At 42.7% G+C, this 19,406-nt stretch overlaps 1 protein-coding gene across 2 annotated transcripts in view; it reads right to left on the bottom strand.

Annotated features, from left to right (window-relative positions):
- The window catches only part of HNF1B (HNF1 homeobox B), a 101,427-nt gene that overhangs the window by 8,712 nt on the left and 73,309 nt on the right, over nt 1–19,406 (bottom strand). For both annotated transcript variants that reach the window (XM_039318805.1, XM_039318806.1), the window contains exons 5-7: nt 11,542–11,711; nt 4,326–4,458; nt 742–918 (exon numbers count right to left, since the gene is read on the bottom strand). In XM_039318805.1, coding sequence (XP_039174739.1) covers nt 742–918; nt 4,326–4,458; nt 11,542–11,711 — 480 coding nt within the window. The remainder of the gene's footprint in view (nt 1–741; nt 919–4,325; nt 4,459–11,541; nt 11,712–19,406) is intronic.

The following is a 19,406-nucleotide window of genomic DNA, read 5'->3' as shown; positions in this document are numbered from 1 at the left end:
GACTCCCTCTTCTTTGTGGCAGCCCCTGAGACACTGGAATGCTGCTATCATGTCCCCCCTCGTCCTTCTCTTCATTAAACTAGACATACCCAATTCCAGCAACCGTTCCTTATTTGCTTTAGCTCCGTCCCCTAATCATCTTTGGTGCTCTTCTCTGGAATCTGAGTCCCCTTGGTTTAAGTGCACTACTCTGATCTAGCCTTCATCAAGCCCTTCCTGTACAGATATTTTGGACTACAACTCCCACCCCCATCTCAAAAGAATATAGTTGGTTGTATTCAGACATACAATCTAGGTTGAAGAAAATTGCTATTTCCTGTCGTGTTTATCTCCCCATACTCTTGGTCCACTGCTAGGATTTAACTTACAGTTTAAGACATCAAGTATACCTAAAGTGCTCAAGAATACTTTGCTAAATGAAAAAAAAAAAATTTCTCCTGATGAAAGAGAAATTATGAGGAACTAAATATTGCAAAATGCTGGTCCAAAATGCTCTTAACTTACAAGCAGTCTTTTTCTCATAAATAGATGTTTGAAAAAGCAATTAAACCAACACTGCCTGTGCATGAGAAAAAGGACTACAGGTCCATGAGGAAAATAGATGGGGTTTGGATTGTACAGTTGTGTTTATACCCTGATTGAGACAGGAGCAAATATCTTGCTGTACTTATGGCCTCTGTTACTGTTGCTTCTCCCAGTTTCTGTCCTTCTATCTCAGTCAATACCCCAAAAGATCCTTACTGTGTGAATTCTGCAGCTGTGTCACCGCCGCCATGAACGGCTGTTGAGCCATTGGATTGGTTGACTGTTGCATGATTGACTGCTGGTGTGGGCTGTGCAGCTGTTGGGAAAACTGGACCGGTTGTAGGGCTACACTGTTGATAACTGGAACGCTCTGGGCCTGCGAACTGTTTAGGCCTGAAAGAGAGAGAGATAATCTGAGGCGTTTGATTAAAAAGCTCCAAGGTCTTCAGATTTCCCCTGTAATACCCACAACCTCTCTATAATTTCCAAGATGAAAATTCTCAACTCTTTCCATGGTCTCGAACCTGATTTTCCAGGGCATGATTTTTTTTTAATTGGAGTGTGACTGTCTTTTTGTTTGTCTTTTTGTTAAAGATGTTGGGTTGCTTCTGGCTAAAGATAATTAAAAGAAAATCTCCCCTGCATTGGATTTGAACCATGGTATGACAGTTTTAACCTAGAGTCCTCTTTGAAGTTATGACAGCATTGAAAAATTAACTGTCCTCACATTTACAACCATCGCAACAACCCCATGGTCATAGGATCGTGGTTTGTGACCTTCACAACCGGCTTCTGACAGGTAAAGTCAGTGGGGAAGTTGCAACTTAGTCATTTTGTGTTTTGCTTAACAGTCAGGAGGGATTCGCTTAACAACTGTGGTGAAAGGGAGGTCATAAGCCCATTCCGGTCATATGACATCTTGGTTAATGACTGTGTTGTTTAGCAACAGAATTGCTGATCCCAATTGTGGTCACTAACCAAGGACAACCTATCCTAAAAAATGGCAGGACACCCCTATTTCTACTTAAAAAATAAAAGGAAGAGACACCTTTAAGTCAAGCTTGACATGCACGCTGCCTTTCTGATACCGATAGTAATACCATAGTAGGGGTTTATTTACTTCTAAGGCCACCCAACTCATCAATGACTGAAGAGCAGGTAGTTCTCCACTTTCAACCACAATTGAGCCCAAAAATTTCTGTCGTTAAACAAGGCAATTGTTAAGTGAGTTTTGGCCAATTTTAAAATTCTTTTTGCCCCAGTAAACAAAACACTGCAGCTGTTTAGTGAATTGTGTAGCTGTTAAGCAAATCTGGCTCCCCCCCCCATTGTCTTTGCTTGTCAGAAGCCAGCTGAAAAGTTTACAAAGGTGATCACATGACCCAAGGACAGCACAACTGTCTTAAACATAGAATAGAATGGAATGGAACAGAACAGAGTAATAAAATATGGAGTGGAGTGGAGTGGAATGGAATGGAATAGAATAGAATAGAAATAACAAGAGTTGGAAGGACCCTTGTAGATCTTCTAGTCCACAGGTCGGCAATCTGCGGCTCCAGAGCCGCATGCGGCTCTTGGAGCCTTCCCCTGTGGCTCCCAGCCTCCTCTGCCATTGCAGAGAGAGAGAGAGAGAGAGGGGCAATTGTGCCTCTCTCTCTCTCTCTCTCTCTCTCTCCCTGTGTGTGTGTGTGTGTGTGTGAAAGAGAGTGCACAAAAGCTTTTTGGGCGTGGCTCCACCCTTTACTGCGTCTCTGCAGGAAGCAGGAAGCAGGAAGGGCAGAAGAGAGCTAGCTAGGCCAGCTATGCTGACTCAGGAATTCTGGGAGTTGAAGTTCATGAGTCATAAAAGAGGGAGGTTGCCTACCTCTGAGCTTGTTGGAGAACAGCTTGAAGCCAGCTTGCCAGGTGAGTAGCAGATAGGAGAGAGGGAGAGGGGGGGAGAGAAAGAGAGAGAGAGAGAGGGAGGGAGGGAGAGAGAGAGAGAGGAAAGAGATAGAGAGAAAGAAAGAGAGTGGGGGAAGAGGACTGGCAGACCAAGGGCAGATAGAGAGAGGGGGAGGGAGAGAGAGAGAGAGACAGAGAGAGACCCTTTTGACATCTAAAATGAAGATAACACTGCATATATCCTTTTTTACCTCTGTGTGTATGTACATATACACACACACACAAACAGACACACACACACACACACACACACACACACACACCTAAAATAAAGGAAAAAAGGATATATGCAGTGTTATCTTCATTTTAGATATCAAAAGGGTTTTGCGGCTCCCGGTGTTTTGTTTTTGGTGGGAAACGGGTCCAAGTGGCTCTTTGAGTGTTTTGGGTTGCCTACCCCTGATCTAGTCCAACCCCCCCCCACCCAAGCAGGAGACCCTACACCATTTCTGACAGATGGCAGTCCAAGTGCCCGAATTTTGATCACATGACTGCAGGGTTGCTGCAGTGGTTGTAAGCGTGAAAAACAGTCATAAGTCATTTTTTTTCAATGCTGTGGTAACTTCAAATGGTCACTAAGCAAATGGTTGTAAGTCGAGGACCACCTGTACAAAAAAGAAAAAGAAGGGTAAAAAAGCACCAAACAGAAAAGGGAGTGGGTTAATTTGGTGGAACAAATGTCCATTAAAATCCATAAAGCACCTGACAGAGGATCTCACATCCCCACAACTCCAGAATCTGGAGCAAGAGCTTGATTTTTCCAAGCATAGTTTAAAATAAGGCTAGTATTCTTCACCATCTAACAATGCTGGCTGTGGAATTCTGGGAGTTGAAGTCCACATGCCTTAAAATTGTCAAGGTTGAGAAATCAGGTTCCTCTTCATTTAACGTCCAGTATCAACCAAGGTTAGTTAGGGGTTGCTACCACTTTTAAATGTCTATATGGAGATTCTCAGTCATCCGTGTCATGATTGTCCCAACAGTGCTTTTCAAAAGGCAGCTGGGCTTTCTTTGTTTTTTCCTTGAAGAAGCTTCTTCAGTTTAGATTGAATGATGGGGAATAAATCCTTCCATTCCCTACCATTCAGTCAGAACTGAAGAAACCTCTTGGATGAGAAGCAAAACATCTTCAGGAAAAAACAAAGAAAGACCAAAAGCACCTTTGGGACTACTTTTAAAATTACTATTATTGGAATGACATTATAGAAGCTCTGCCACTTTTTGCAATGTAAAAAAAAGGGATAGGGCTTTAATCCCAGAGACGTAGGCCACCATTTTGAATTTTTTGACCCTTCCCTTGCAAAGATCATCAACCCTCAAGTCCTTTTAGGTTGAGGCACAAAAAGTATTCTTTCTTTCTTTCTTTCTTTCTTTCTTTCTTTCTTTCTTTCTTTCTTTCTTTCTCTTTCTTTTTTTCTTTCTTTTCTCTCCCTCTCTCCTTTCCTTCCTCTTTCTTTCTTTCTTTCTTTCTTTCTTTCTTTCTTTCTTTCTTTCTTTCTTTCTTTTTCTTCACAAAGCCTCTTTGGATCTCATCACTGATTCATTTTTTAAATCTCATTTTTCCTCTTTTTTCGCAGTGCACCAAAATCAATATTTCTCTCTCTCTTAATATTTACTGAGCAATTGGAGGTCAGCACCAATGGAAGTCAGTGCCATGCTACAATAGGCACTGACAATTGCAAAAAGAAGAAAGGAAGAGATAGTAAATATTCTGCAAAGTCTCTCAGACAGGATCCTGCCTGCCCTTTTGGACTCTGTAAAGCTCCTTGCTTCCTGATCATGCAATACAAGGAAAGAGGTAATCAGGAATAATTCTAAGAACAAGGAGATATTTGTCTAACTCATAAAGCACTTACTTTGTGTGATAGCCATGACTCCTGACAAAGGTGTCATAATGAGATTCTGGGATTGTTGTGGGGTGTGATGGGAAAAGCTGTGGATGTTGGTGAGGGTACTGACCGGGGGGAGCCCACCGCCAGAAACTGTAATCTGTCAAGGGAAGAAAGAACAAAAAGTCAGAATTTAGGAAGGGACCATTAACAGTGCAATATTATCAACCCATAGTAACAGTGTGCCAAAACAGAGCCTATAATGATTTCGCTGCTTTCCTGGCAGCGACAAATGAACTAAAAAATTATATTTGTAACTTAGATATATGCTTGTAATCTTCCTGTTAGGATTTCAGATTTTATATTCTGTGTTTTGTATTTTACCCCTGTGTTCCTTTTTACTGATACATGATGTGAAAGTGCCATACGATAAATAAACAAATGAATAAAAAAAGCAATATTATCCATCTTGTGCCACTCTTGTTAACGCAGAGTAGCAAGATCCAAACTTTTTAAAATCAACAAGTATTCAATTTATTCATCCAAAATTTTAGGAGTGTGCCCGTGGTCCTCAGACAACTGTGCAGTGTCATCTTTGCCCTATTTACAGGAAGTCCTCAACTTCCAACACTTCATTTGGTAATTGTTCGAAGTTACAACGGCACTGAAAAAAGTGACTGATGGCCGTTTTTCATACTTACGACCGTGGCAGCATCCTCATGGTCATATGATCAAAATTCGGATGCTTGGCAACTGACTCATATTTACGACGAGTCAATGGGAGAAGCCAGCTTCATTTAACAACCATGAGATTCACTTAAGGACCATGGTGATTCACTTAATGACCACAGCAAAAAAAGGTCCTAAAATTGGGCACCCATTAATTAAGAACTGTTTTGCTTAGCAGCTGAAATTCTGGTCCCAAGTTGGTGGTACGTCAAAGGCTACCTGTAGATCAGGGGTCCCCAAACTTGACAACTTTGAGACTTGTGGACTTCAACTCCCAGAATTCCCCAGCCATTATGGCTGGGGAACTCTGGGAGTTGAAGTCCACAAGTCTTAAATTTGGAGAGTCCTGCTGTAGATGAAAAAGGCCATCCAAACATGGCTGGCATTTTGCTTTAAGTGAAACCCACAATAACCTTCTCCAATCCCTGAGGTATTTTGCTAAGCATGATTCTAAATTCCTTTAGCTTCATAATTCCTACAGAGGTTTCACTTGAGGAAAAAAGACTGTCTTGAAAGTATGCCTCACATTTCATTTAAAGGGGGTGGCAAGAATCCTTGGCAACTGGCTGTCTGGAGGCCCACCTGACCCTGACTTCAAGAGTCAACAAATGACTTTCTGGATGGAAGACCAGGCTGTCTCAGTCAAGAACTATGCATCCCCAACCAGGGAGAGAGAAAAAAGGAAGGCCATAAAAACCATCTAGTGTGACATGAATCAGTCAAGCTAGGCCAAGAAAAATAACCCCACCAGATGAATCGCTAAAACATTCTGAGTCTGCTGCCACTGAGGGCTGGCAGAGCCCAAACAAAGAGGGAAGAGACAGATACATTACAGGGAGTCCTCGACCTACAACAATTCATACAGTGACCATTCATAGTTACAACAGCACTACTACCAGTCGTTTAGCGACCGTTCAAAGTTACAACGGCACTGATATAGCCATTTGTTTACTGACCGTTCGAAATTACGATGACTCTGAAAAAAGTGATTTATGACCAGTTTTCACACTTATGACCCTTGCAGCATCCCCATGGTCATGTGATCAAAATTTAGATGTTTGGCAACTGGCATGTATTTATTATGACAGTTGTGCTGTCCTGGGGTCATTTGATCTCCATTTGTGACCTTCCCAGCCGGCTTCTGACAAGCAAAGTCAATGGGAGAAGCCAGATTTGTTTAATGACCACCTGATTTACTTAACAAATTCAGTGATTCGCTTAACAACTGTGGCAAAAAAAGAATGTAAAATGGGACCCCACTCACTTAACAACTGCCTTGTTTAGCAACAGAAATTTTGGGTTCAGGGGTGTTGGTACGTCGAGGACTACCTGTCATACAAAGGAGTTAAAAATATATACATAGATAGACTTCAGATGAAGAGATAGATCAGGGGTCTTCAAACTTGGCCCTTTATGACTTGTGGACTTCAACTCCCAGAATTCCTCAGCCAGCGTGCCTGGCTGAGGAATTCTGGGAGTTGAAGTCCACAAGTCATAAAAGGGCCAAGTTTGAAGACCCCTGAGATAGATGTTTGAAATTGACTGTATTTTGCCAAGTGTGTTCACAGGAAAGGTTTTTAGGCCATCAGAGCATTGACTGTTCTTGTTGTCAATTCTAGCAATCTGGCACTGTGGCATCTTCTTGTTTTGAAAGTACATATTTTGCTCATGCAGAGGGCATCGGTCAAGGATGGGTCTCCATTCAACTTGCCAACTGGCGGATGGGAAGATCAACAGTGGTGGGAAAACTGTTTTCTAGAAAGGTTCATGAAGCTTGATGCCACCAACCTCGTTGCCTCAGATTCTTCTGTTAGGCTGTAGGCCAGTGTTTCTCAAGCATGGGGACTTTAAGATAGCTAGACTTCAACTAACCAGAATTCTCTAGCCAGCAGAACTGACTGGAGAATACTGGAGGTTGAAGTCCACCCATCTTAACATCCCCAAGGTTGAAAAACACCGCTGTAGGCAATTCCATGATCTATCCTGCCCCCACCAAGTCTGGGTGGAAAGAACAGTTTCATAGTTCAGGCTAAGGGCTAGTGACCTGTTCTCATCTTTGTATCAAAACACACTACAAAATACTCTGCAGCAGTGTTTCTCAACCGTGGCGACTTGAAGACCTTTGGACTTCAGCATAGCTGGCTGGGGAATTCTGGGAGGTGAAGTCCACAGGTCTTCAAGTCGTCAAGGTTGAGAAACATTGCGTTAGAAGACCGGAAGAGACTTCTATGGACATAAAGATCGCTCTTATAGAGTTACCAAATACTAGGCAAAAAGGCAACATCTCCTGCTATTTGCCTCATGTCCTCTGTCTGGCAGGCATAGCTGTAACATCGAGTCCAGGTAGCCCTTGACTTATGATCCCAGTTGAGCCCAACATTCCTGTTGCTAAGTGAGACAGTTCTTCAGTGAGTTTTGCCCCATTTTTACAACCTTTCTTGCCACAGTTAAGTCAGTCACTACAGTTGATAAATTAGTAACACGGTTGTTAAGTGGATCTGGCTTCTCCATTGACTTTGCATGTCAGAAGGTCTCAAAAGGAGATCACATGACCTTTGGACACTGCCACTGTCATAAATATGAACCAATTGCCAAGCGTCCAAATTTTGATCCCCTGACTGTGGGGATGTTCATAAGTGTGAAAAATGGTCATAAGTCATGTTTTTCAGTGCGGTTGTAACTCTGAACGGCAATTAAGCAAATGGTTGTAAGCCGAGGACTACTTACACCGGGTAATCTACATTCATATCAACCTCACAAAAACCTCTAAGCAACACTGATCCAAGACATTTGCTGCCAACGGCAATAGACAAGATGGCGCTGCTTGTTCATGGGCACAAAGATTATTGACCGAAGTAAGCTCTTCAATTAATGCTGGATTATTAGAGATTTATTGCTCTCCAAGAAGAATAGCCGAACAACCAAAGGACTGTCAATATGATCTCCACAATTTACAAAGGGAGTTGGTTTTTTCACTACACCTACTGTAGAGCTGTCTTTGCTTCCTAGGAACCAAACTCCTGACCTGGGATCATGGAATTGGGAATGTCTAGTTTTATGAAGAGAAGGACAAGGAGGGACATGATAGTAGTGTTCCAGTATCTCAGGGGTTGCCATAAAGAAGAGGCAGTCAAGCTATTCTCCGAAGCACCTGAAGGCAGGACAAAAAGCAACGGATGGAAACTGATCAAGGAGAGAAGCAACCTAGAACTAAGGAGGAATTTCCTGAGAGAACAATTAACCAGTGGAACAACCTGCCTCCAGAAGTTGTGAGTACTCCAACACTGGAGGTTTTTAAGAAGAGACTGGACAGCCATTTGTCTGAAATGGTATAGGGTTTCCTGCCTGAGCAGGGGGGTGGACTAGCTGACCTCCAAGTCTTCCTTCCAACTCTGTTACTCTGATCAGACATTCATATTTCACGCCGTTAACTGCCCATAAAATGTAAAGAGAATTAAAATGTTCTTCCGCACAGAACATTGTTCCTTCTCCTCTTCCCCCAAGGAAGGAGACATTCCTCAGTTTAAGCTAAGCCAGGCATGCATGTATAATAAGTTAAAAAAATATTTGCAAAAAAGCCAGCATTAGGCTCCCGCTCATCTTGGAAAAACAATTAGAAAAAAATGAATTTATACGGTATGGGAGGGGAAATCACCTGATTGGGAAAGAATTTAAACCCTGTGGTAAAAGACTTCACGGGTCCATTATGGCATTCTCTGGAATAATGGCCCCTGAGTCATGCTAGGTCTAGGAATTAAACCCTGGAATAATTCATAGGTCAAACTCTGGTCTATTTACATTTTTACCTGCTATTGTATTAGGAATGCATTTTAAATGATAACTTGTTTTTTGCTATCCCGATAGTACAAACCAAACCCTATTTGCTTAGGACAGGGGTCTTCAAACGTGGCCCTTTTTTATGATCTGTGGACTTCAACTCCCAGAATTATTCAGCCAGTGTGCTTGCCTGAGGAATTCTGGGAGTTGAAGTCCACAAGTCATAAAAGGCCCAAGTTTGAAGACCCCCGGCTTAGGAGAAAGTCGAAGTAAGTTTACTCCGAGATGAGCGTGCCCAGGACAATGGCGTAAAGCGCTGTGCACTTTCACAGCTGGTTTGTGATCCTAAGTAAAAAATGCATGTGCCATTTTCCTCCAATTAAATCAGGGAACAGAGATTGTAGGAGAGACCCTTGCAATTCAAATACAAACAGGAAAAGCAGAAACACCTATTCACGCTGGGATTATTAAGAGGGAGAAATTGACACGTAAGCTCTGGAATCCTTTTGTGCTTGGTTTTGTTTCTTTTTAAATCCTTTTTACAAGAAGCAACGGATGGAAACTAATCAAGGAGAGAAGCAACCTAGAACTGAGGAGAAACTTCCTGACAGTTTGAACAATTAACCAATGGAACAACCTGCCTCCAGAAGTGGTAAATGCGCCAACACTGGAAGTTTTTAAGAAGAGACTGGACAGCCATTTTTCCGAAATGGTATAGGGTTTCCTGCCTGAGCAGGGGATTGGACTAGATGACCTTCAAGGTCCCTTCCAACTTTATTATTATTATTACTATTATTACTATTATTATTATTATTATTATTATTGATCATCGCACAGTCAGCCAGATGTTCAGACTGGATTTGGCATTTTGTCTACCTATCGAGTCCTTACCCAGGACCTGGGATAGGCAAATGTGTATTTTGTTATCTTCTCCAGTTCTTTCTCGTCTATTCTGCTGTCTCCAGGCACTGCTACGTCCACTATCCAGACTTTTTTGTCTTTCTTATCGACAATTGTTAAGTCTGGGGTGTTGTGTTGCAGGTGCTTGTCTGTTTGAATTCTGAAGTCCCAGAGCAGTTTAATTTTATCATTTTCTATGACTTTCTCTATTTTATGATCCCACCAGTTTTTGCTTACAGGCAAATGATATTTTTTGCAGATCTTCCAATGCACCATAGTTGCTACTTTGTCATGCCGCTGCTTGTAATCAGTCTGTGCAATCTTATTGCAACAGCTTACCAAGTGGTCCACTGTTTCTTCAGCTTCTTTGCATAGGCGGCACTTACTGTCTGTTGCTGTCTTCTCAATTTTGACTTTGTATGCATTTGTCCTTAAGGCTTGGTCTTCTGCAGCCAGAATTAGTCCCTCGGTCTCTTTCTTCAATTTTCCTGCTCTTAGCCATTGCCAGGTCTTGTTATTATCTGCTTTCCCAGATATTTTTTTAATGTATTGGCTATATAGTGCTTTGTCTTCCCATGCCTCTATTATTATTATTATTATTATTATCGATCATCGCACAGTCAGCCAGATGTTCAGACTGGATTTGGCATTTTGTCTACCTATCGAGTCCTTACCCAGGACCTGGGATAGGCAGATGTGGATGTTTGATGGTAGTACAGATATCGTCGCAGGATGGAAGCAGTTCCTAATAAGGCTGCCTTTTGCAATTGACTAATAGCGAATTTGTCAATGCCAATGGTGTTCAAGTGGTGCTCCAGTTGTTTTGGGATTGCACCCAAGGAGCCTATCACTATTGGTACTACCCTTGCTTGCTTTTGCCACAGTCTTTCTAATTATTATTATTATTATTATTATTATTATTGTATCACAGAGGTGTGGGGTGAAATCATCAGTGCTGATATTATCTAGTTTAGTAATAAAATGTCTACAAGAAAATCACCAAGCTCAAACAGCAACAAGGACCCCACAGAAGAAAACAATTTATACTTTCATCTGCTCAATAACTAAATAGTAACTAAATAATAACTAAACTAAAGCCAAAGATATTTTTTCTCTTTTTATTTCCTGTTTATGCCGTTCTTCAGGACAACCCTGGTAAATTTGTTATTATAAATCAGGTACCAAGCTGGGGTGTCTTATAGCCCAAAATTGAATGAAATTAATTTTTCTATTATGGTAGAATATTATACGGCTCGAACAGAAGAACTCAGCCCAATATTACAGCAAATGCTAAGTTATCAACCGCACTATCCTAATAACAGTATTTTTTTTTATCACCGTATCCTTCCCCCCATTTGACGTCTATATTTGTAGAACTAAAGGGAGGAAAAAAGGATGGTTGAAGCTTGCTAAATAAAATCATAAAATTTGAAGAGCGAAGTGGAATCTGGGATGACTTAATCAAGTTTTTGTTGGGCTGTTTTTTTTTTTTTTTAATCATGGGGAATGTCATCAGCAGTGAAGAGTAAACAGTGATCCACCCTCTTGTGCCAATTCAAGAGGCATTCGATCAATACCCTGAGAACAGTTTTTATTGGCATGTTTCAATGCCTAAGCAGGGAACGGGAAGGTCAGAAGGCTATTTTCTCTGACAGCACTCAGGCCTTTACCCTCCTCATGCCTACAAGCCTTTCATTGTTTAATGCTGGTCTTGAGGGGGGGGGGGGAGGAGAGTTTTAACATATAGGGGGAAAAAAAGAAAGTTTTGTTTGTTTTTTGCCTCCTAAGCCAACTTATCTTATCAGCACCGGAGGTACAATAGCCCAGGTGTGCTCACCATTTTACCGTCCGGGGACAGCAGGCTGTGGCTGTGACCTGGGTCCAAACTGGCTGGAGATACTGGCTGGAGAATGGACTGGCTGGTGGTGACCATTGAGTTGTTACCATGATGGCTGATGGAAGCTGAAGAAGTGACTTCATTGCCACCTGGATGGCTGTAGCGGACCCCTGTGAAAATGCAATCACATAGAAGAAATCATGGCAATTTTAAAGTTAAATTATAATACTATATATATATAATATAATATAATGATCAAGTTGGAAGGGACCTTGGAGGTCGTCTAGTCCAACCCCCTGCTCAGGCAGGAGACCCTACACCAGTGGTTCTCAACCTTTTTAATGCCGTGACCCCCAACCGGTCGTTAAGTCAAGGACTACTCAACCGGTCGTAAGTCGAGGACTACTCAACTGGTGCAGCACCGTTTGCAGAATGGGACTTTTGGCAGGCTCAGCAGGGCAGAGACAGCCTGGATAATTCCTACTGGCTTTCAAAAGCCAATAGAATTAGACTCTATTCAAGAGAGTCTATTATATTGGCTTTCAAAAGCCAATAGAATAAAAGGGAGTAGCACAGCTAAGGAAAAGGGGGAAAAAAATGGTGGACTGCATTGTTTGGCGACCCCCATGAAATGGTCGTTCGACCCCAAATGGGGTCCTGACCCACAGGTTGAGAACCACTGCCCTACACCATTTCAGACAAATGGCTGTCCAGTCAATTAGGAAAAATGTAGGAGTGCATTTGTGTTATTTGTTATTTATTTATAACCCACGTTTATGACTTTTATGAGCAACTCAAGGCAACGAACACACATAATACTTCTTCCTCCTGTGAGCTGGATTGGGCTGAGAGACGGGGACCAGCGCCAAGTCACCCAGCCAGCTTTCATGCCTATGGAGGCAACTAGAACTTACTGTCCCCTGTGATTGGCTCAAAATCAACCACCCGACTTTCATGCCTAAGGCGGGACTAGAACTCAGTCTCCTGATGATTAGACCAAAGTCACCCAGATGGGTTTTATGTCTAAAGCAGAATGAGAACTCACAGGTTGCTGGCAATACGTCTCGACTTACGACCACAATTGAGCCCAAAGTTTCTAAGCAAGAAAGTTGTTAAATGCGTTTCCCCCATTTTACGACCTTTCTTGCCACAGCTGTTAAGCGAATCACTGCAGTAGTTAAGTTAGTAACATGGTTGTTAATTGATTCTGGCTTTCCGACTGCATAACCGATTCTTAGGTGGGGGGGTTTTTTCCAGCATTTGGGATTCAATCCTCCAAAAGATATTCAGAGGGGCACATAAGTGTTGCTTCACATTCTGCTGAAACCAAGATTTCCAAGGTCTGAGATCGATATATAGAATAGAATAGAAGATAGAATAGAATAACAGAGTTGGAAGGGACCTTAGAGGTCTTCTAGTCCAACCCCCTGCTCAGGTAGGAAACCCTACACCAGTGGTGGCAAACCTTTTAGAGACCAAGTGCCCAAACTGCAACCCATAAACCACTTATGTATCGTCAGGTGCCCGGTGGGCGTGGCCAATTGGGTGGGTGTGGCCCATTGGGTGGGTGTGGCTGCGGTGGTAACGGCAGACTGGGTGGGACTAAAAAGTTCAATCAATTCCAACTTTGCGAGATCTTTTTTTCCCCAAGTTCAATCAATTCCAACTTTGCGAGATCTTTTTTTCCCCGCAAGAAGTTGAAATTGATTAATTGATTGAACCTTTTTTTTTTTTTGCACATGGCGGCGGAGGCCTAAAGTGAAAAGGTTTTATAAAATCCAGCTGAAGGCCTAGGACTGGGGCGACGGCGCACGTGCCCACAGAGAGGGCTCTGCGTGCCACCTGTGGCACGCGTGCCATAGGTTCACCACCACGGCCCTATACCATTTCAGATAAATTGTTGTCCAGTCTCTTTATATAGGATTTAGGTTTGGCTAATCTAGAGAAAAGAAGGACTAGAGTTGACACAATAGCGGTCTTCCAGTATTTGAGGGGCTGCCCCAAAGAAGAGGGAGTCAAGCTATTCTCCAAAGCCCCTGAAGGCTGGACAAGAAGCAACGGATGGAAACTAATCAAGGAGAGAAGCAACCTGGAATTAAGGAAAAACATCCTAACAGTGAGAACAATTAACCAGTGGAATGACTTGCCTCCAGAGGTTGTGAATGCTCCAACAATGGAAATTTTAAAGAAGAGATTGGACAGCCACTTGTCTGAAATGGTATAGGGCAGTGGTTCTCAGCCTGTGGGTCGGGACCCCATTTGGGGTCAAACGACCATTTCATGGGGGTCGCCAAACAAGGCTGTCCGCCATTTTTTTCCCCTTTTCTTTGGCCACGCCCCTGGCACCCGGTGATGTATAAGTGGTTGGGGGTCACCACAACATAGGGAACTGTATTATGGGGTCGCGGCATTAGAAAGGTTGAGAACCACTGGTATAGGGTCTCCCACTTGAGCACGGGGTTGGACTAGAACAGGGGTCTCCAACCTTGACAACTTTAAGACTTGTGGACTTCAATTCCCAGAATTCCTCAGCTACAAGTCTTAAAGTTGCCAAGGTTGGAGACCCTTGGACTAGAAGACTTCTATTCTATTCTGTTCTGTTCTGTTCTGTTCTATTCTATTCTATTCTATATTTCTATTCTGTTCTGTTCTATTCTATTCTTCTGAATATAAATACTGCACAAATATTGCATATAAATACCACACATCCCATACTACCTCACACTGATTTATCTGTGTGTCTATTGTTGGAAAACCAAGCTGCCAGGAATTCATAAGATCAGAGGTGCCCAATCTTGGCAAGTTTAAGACCTATGACTTCAACTCTCAGAAGTTCCCATCCAGGCAGCTTCCTTGTTTTAAGATTCCAACTTTTAAATTTGTCGCAGAGATCACAACTTTCAAGTTTTGGGCAGAATGAAATAAACGTCAAATGTTTTCCCCTTCTTGAGAAAAATATTCATCAAGGTTATTTAATATTCCTTCTTTGCTACATGAGTAGATTCTTGTCTTATATTTTTCAACGTGCTTTATTCCTGTTTTTTCAGAGAGACTATCCTGCAAATGGGTATTTTTTAAAACTATTTAAAACTTTATATTTCACCATTGCTTCTTTATAATCATTGTATACGATGGACAGTCACTTGTCTGAGGTGGTATTGGTTCTCCTGCTTGAGCAGGGGGCTGGACTAGAAGACCTCCAAGGTCCCTTCCAGCTCTATTCTACTCTATTCTACTGTACTCTACTGTACTCTACTTCTATTCTATTCTATTCTATAGAATAGAATAGAATACTTAGACATATATTGCTTCACAGTGCTTTAAGCTCTCTCTAAGCATCTTGCCTCCAACAATCTGGGTCCTCATTTTACAGTGGCTGACAAATTTTGGGAGTTAAAGTCCACAAGTCATAAAAGGGCCAAGTTTGAAGACCCTGTTCTAGATCTCTCTTGCCAGATGCTGAGTGGAAGCAGAATACATTCTGCAAAATGTCATATGTATTCTTCATTTGCTTAACTTATATAATACATTGGTATCTCTTCAGAGGTGGTTGCTCCATCACTGGAGGCTTTTAAGAGACTGGACAAACCATTTGTCTGAAGTGGTATAGGGTTTCCTGCTTGAGCAGGGGGTTGGACTAGAAGACCTCCAAGGTCCCTTGAAACTCTGATGATGTTCTATGTTCCATGTTCTTCTCTTCCCATGTCACCCTCTGATGCCTCTCATGAAACACATATTAAGGTTCTGCAGTCCAGCATTCTTAAACTGATTGCTCGTTGCAGCCACCAGCAATAGTGAAGAAAAACAGACATTGCCTCTCACTCAACAGGTGCACCAAAGTAGGCATGGAATGATTCATTGCAGAGGTGTTTAACTTGGTTAAAAATAAATGTCCCAAGCCTTCAGAGACAACCCCTGGATGCCATACTGGCAAGCACATTAAGCAGATCAGAAATAATTAACCAAGGAGCCCAGCTGAGAAACAAAACGTCTATTATCAGTTCTGGGATTCCAGAGTGATTTGTTATAAACTGCCATATCCCATCCACCAAAAATGCTGTCTGACGCTTTTACAAGTCTGCCATCTCCGCTAATTTGGGGGAAAGGCTCAAAGAAAGGAAAATAACATAACCATGGAAAAGAGTTGTCGGTTGTGTTTAAGCAGCCAAAGCAATCAGGCCAGTTTGTGGGTCTCTGCAGAAGCTTTCTGCTTTTGTCCAGATCAGTGGTTCTCAACCTTTTTAATGCCGCGACCCCCCAACCGGTCGTAAGTCGAGGACTACTCAACCGGTCGTAAGTCGAGGACTACTCAACTGGTACAGCATTGTTTGCAGAATGGGACTTTTGGCGGGCTCAGCAGGGCAGAGACAACCTGGAGAATTCCTATTGGCTTTTGAAAACCAATAGAATTAGACTCCATTCAAGAGAGTCTATTCTACTGGCTTTCAAGAGCCAATAGAATAAAAGGGAGTAGCACAGCTAAGGAAAAGGGGGGAAAAAATGGTGGACTGCGTTGTTTGGCGACCCCCGTGAAATGGTCGTTCGACCCCAAATGGGGTCCCGACCCACAGGTTGAGAACCATTGGTCCAGATGGTGAAAGCACCATTGAGCCACAAGCTTCACACCCTTCACACATGCATGAGATGACCCCAGGATGCTGCAACCATTCATACATACATGCCAAGTTCCTGAGTTTTGATCCCGTGTCCAAAGGGGATGCTGCAATAGTTGTAAATGCAACGATTAGAGGTAGATACCATTGAGCCCAACATTTCCATTGCTGAGACGGGTGTTAAGTGAAGTGAATCATTGCAGCAGTGGGGTTAGTAGCACGTCTGTTAAGTGAATCTGGCTTCCCCCCCCCATTGACTTTGCTTGTCAGAAGGTCGCAAAAGGGGATCACATGACCCCAGGACGCGGCAAGTGACATAAATAGGAGCCGTTGCCAAGCATCCAAATTTTAAATCACGTGGCCGTAGGGATGCTGCATCGGTCATAAGGGTGAAAAACAGTCATAAGTCACTTTTTTCAGTGCCGTTGTAACTTTGAACAGTCACTAAATGAAGTGTTGTTAAATCAAGGACTATGTAGTTGTACATCATTTTATTCAGTGCCATTGTACCTTCAAACAGTTGCTGGACAAATGGTTATAAGTCAGACATGTCAAACTCGCAACGTCACGTGACGTATCGGAGCTTTTTCGCCATTGCCGGCAATGGGGTGGGCGCGGCTCCGGTATGATGAAACCGGCCCATGGGCCGGCAGTTTGACCCCCCTGTTATAAGTCAAGGATGTTGAGACTCTAGAAAGAGTACAGAGAAGAGCAACAAAGATGATTAGGGGACTGGAGGCTAAAACATATAAGGAACGGTTGCTAGAATTGGGTATGTCTAATTTAATGAAGAGAAGGACAAGGGGGGACATGATAGCAGTGTTCCAGTATCTCAGGGGCTGCCATAAAGAAGAGGGAGTCAAGCTATTCTCCAAAGCAGCTGAAGGCAGGACAAGAAGCAACGGATGGAAACTAATCAAGGAGAGAAGCAACCTAGAACTACGGAGAAGCTTCCTGACAGTGAGAACAATTAACCAGTGGAACAACCTGCCTCCAGAAGCAGTAAATGCTCCAACACTGGAAGTTTTTAAGAAGAGACTGGTCAGCCATTTGTCCGAAATAGTGTAGGGTTTCCTGCCTGAGCAGGGGGTTGGACTAGATGACCTCCAAGGTCCCTTCCAACATTATTATTATTATTATTATTATTATTATTATTATTATTATTATTATTATTATTATTATTAACCTGTATGCTAGTCCTAGATTGAGAAAAAGGTGGAGAGCAACCTCATCAGTTGCTCCCTGGTAAAGGGGACTTCCCTCATTTTTTAAAATCAATACTTTCTCATGACTTTTGATCTCCAAAATCCCTTCCAAAACTTCCATTCTATTATTCTATCCCAACACTTTTAGGAATCGTAAAGGTTTCCCAGGAGCGTGCCCGTCACAAACGCTCAAACTTTTCAGTGTTCCCTCTCCCTGTTCAGTTAGGTATATTGCTGTAGTAGCCATCCCTTAAACAAGCAAGGGGATAATATTTCATTTTTATTGAATGCCACTTTCTCCTGGGTTTAATTTTCTGGGGTTTGTACGCTGGCAATGAGCCAGGACTGCATAAAGTTTTCTTTCATCTTTCTCTTTTTGCCTCCCTTTTTCCTCTGGTCTCCAACACCCACCCCCCCCCCAAATATTATTCCATTCCGTGCAAAGGGGGAAACACTGCAATTGCCAGGTGTTGGGACTGCTTACTTGAAAAGGTATTTGGAAATTAAGGGCTGCACAGAAGTAGTCAAAAAGCAGCGTGGGGGGCATCTCCCAAACGTATCCATGTTCAGCCCAGCAAATCCAGTTACAAAACCCAAAAGTGCTTTTTCAGAAGGCAACTGGACTTTCTTGTTTTTTTGTTTTTGAAGATGTTTCACTTCTTATCTAAGAAGCTTGTTCAGCTCTGATTGGATGGTGGGGAATGGAAGGATTTATATTCCTTGTAGAGAGCTGGTCATTTGTATTTTTAGAGAGTCGTTGAGGCCACTTGGAGGTTTGTCTGTGTCCTGAAGGTTACCTGAGTAGTACAAATGGATGTGGAACTGCTGAAAGGACAATGTCTACAACCTGGAGGACACAGATAAACCTCCAGGTGGCCTCAATGACTCCCTAAAAGAATGCAAATGACCAGCTGTCTGCAAGGAGTATAAATCCTTCCATTCCCCACCATCCAGTCAGAACTGAAGAAACTTCTTGGATGAGAAGCGAAACGTCTTCAGAGAAAAACAAGGAAGTCCAGTTGCCTCCTGAAAAAGCATATTTGGGACAACCATGACCTGGATGACTTGAGAATCTCCACAGACAATTACAAAACAGAAAGCAGGAAAGACTCCTGCTTGGATTGGACCAGAATGGGCTTATCTTTCATTTTCTAAGTCACCTGATGTTACAATTAAAATAAAACAGCCCTTGAGTGAGCCTTTTAAAGTTTTTGGCTATCAGGAGGCAGCCGGAACAAGGACATTTTCACCTGTTTGTGGGTCTGCAATGTTTGCAGTAAGGCAAAAAATCCATCTATGTCAGTGGTTCTCAACCTGTGGGTCGTGACCCCATTTGGGGTCGAATGACCATTTCACGGGGGTCACCAAACAACGCAGTGCGCCATTTTTCCCCCTTTTCCTTAGCTGTGCTACTCCCTTTTATTCTATTGGCTTTTGAAAGCCAATAGAATAGACTCTCTTGAATAGAGTCTAATTCTATTGGCTTTCAAAAGCCAATAGGAATTGTCCAGGCTGTCTCTGCCCTGCTGAGCCCGCCAAAAGTCCCATTCTGCAAACGGTGCTGCACCAGTTGAGTAGTCCTCGACTTACGACCGGTTGAGTAGTCCTCGACTTACGACCGGTTGGGGGTCGCGGCATTAAAAAGGTTGAGAACCACTGATCTATGTGTATATTTGTTCATTGATACCGGTAGTCCTCGACTTATGACCACAATGGAGCCCAAAAATTCTATTGCTGAGACATTTGTTTAGTGAGTTTTATCCCATTTTATGACCTTTCTTGCCAAAGTTGTTAAGTGGATCACTGTGGTTGGCAAACCGGTTGTTAAGTGAGTCTGGCTTCCCCACTGACTTTGCTGGTCAGAAGGTTGTAAGAGGGGATCACATAACCCTGGGACACTGAAACCGTCGTCAATATGAATCAGTTGCCAAGCATCTGAATTTTGAGCACAGGACCACGGGGATGTTGCAGAGGCTGCAACTGTGAAAAATGGCCGTATGTCACTTTTTTCAGTGCCGTTGTAACTTTGAACAGTCACTAAATGAAC

The sequence above is a fragment of the Crotalus tigris genome, unplaced genomic scaffold, assembly GCF_016545835.1.
Source record: "Crotalus tigris isolate CLP2741 ecotype Arizona unplaced genomic scaffold, ASM1654583v1 scf7180000021566.449902, whole genome shotgun sequence".
NCBI lineage: Eukaryota > Metazoa > Chordata > Lepidosauria > Squamata > Viperidae > Crotalus > Crotalus tigris.
The sequence above is the reverse complement of the archived record's forward strand: the minus strand, read 5'-3'. Positions and strand labels throughout refer to the sequence as shown.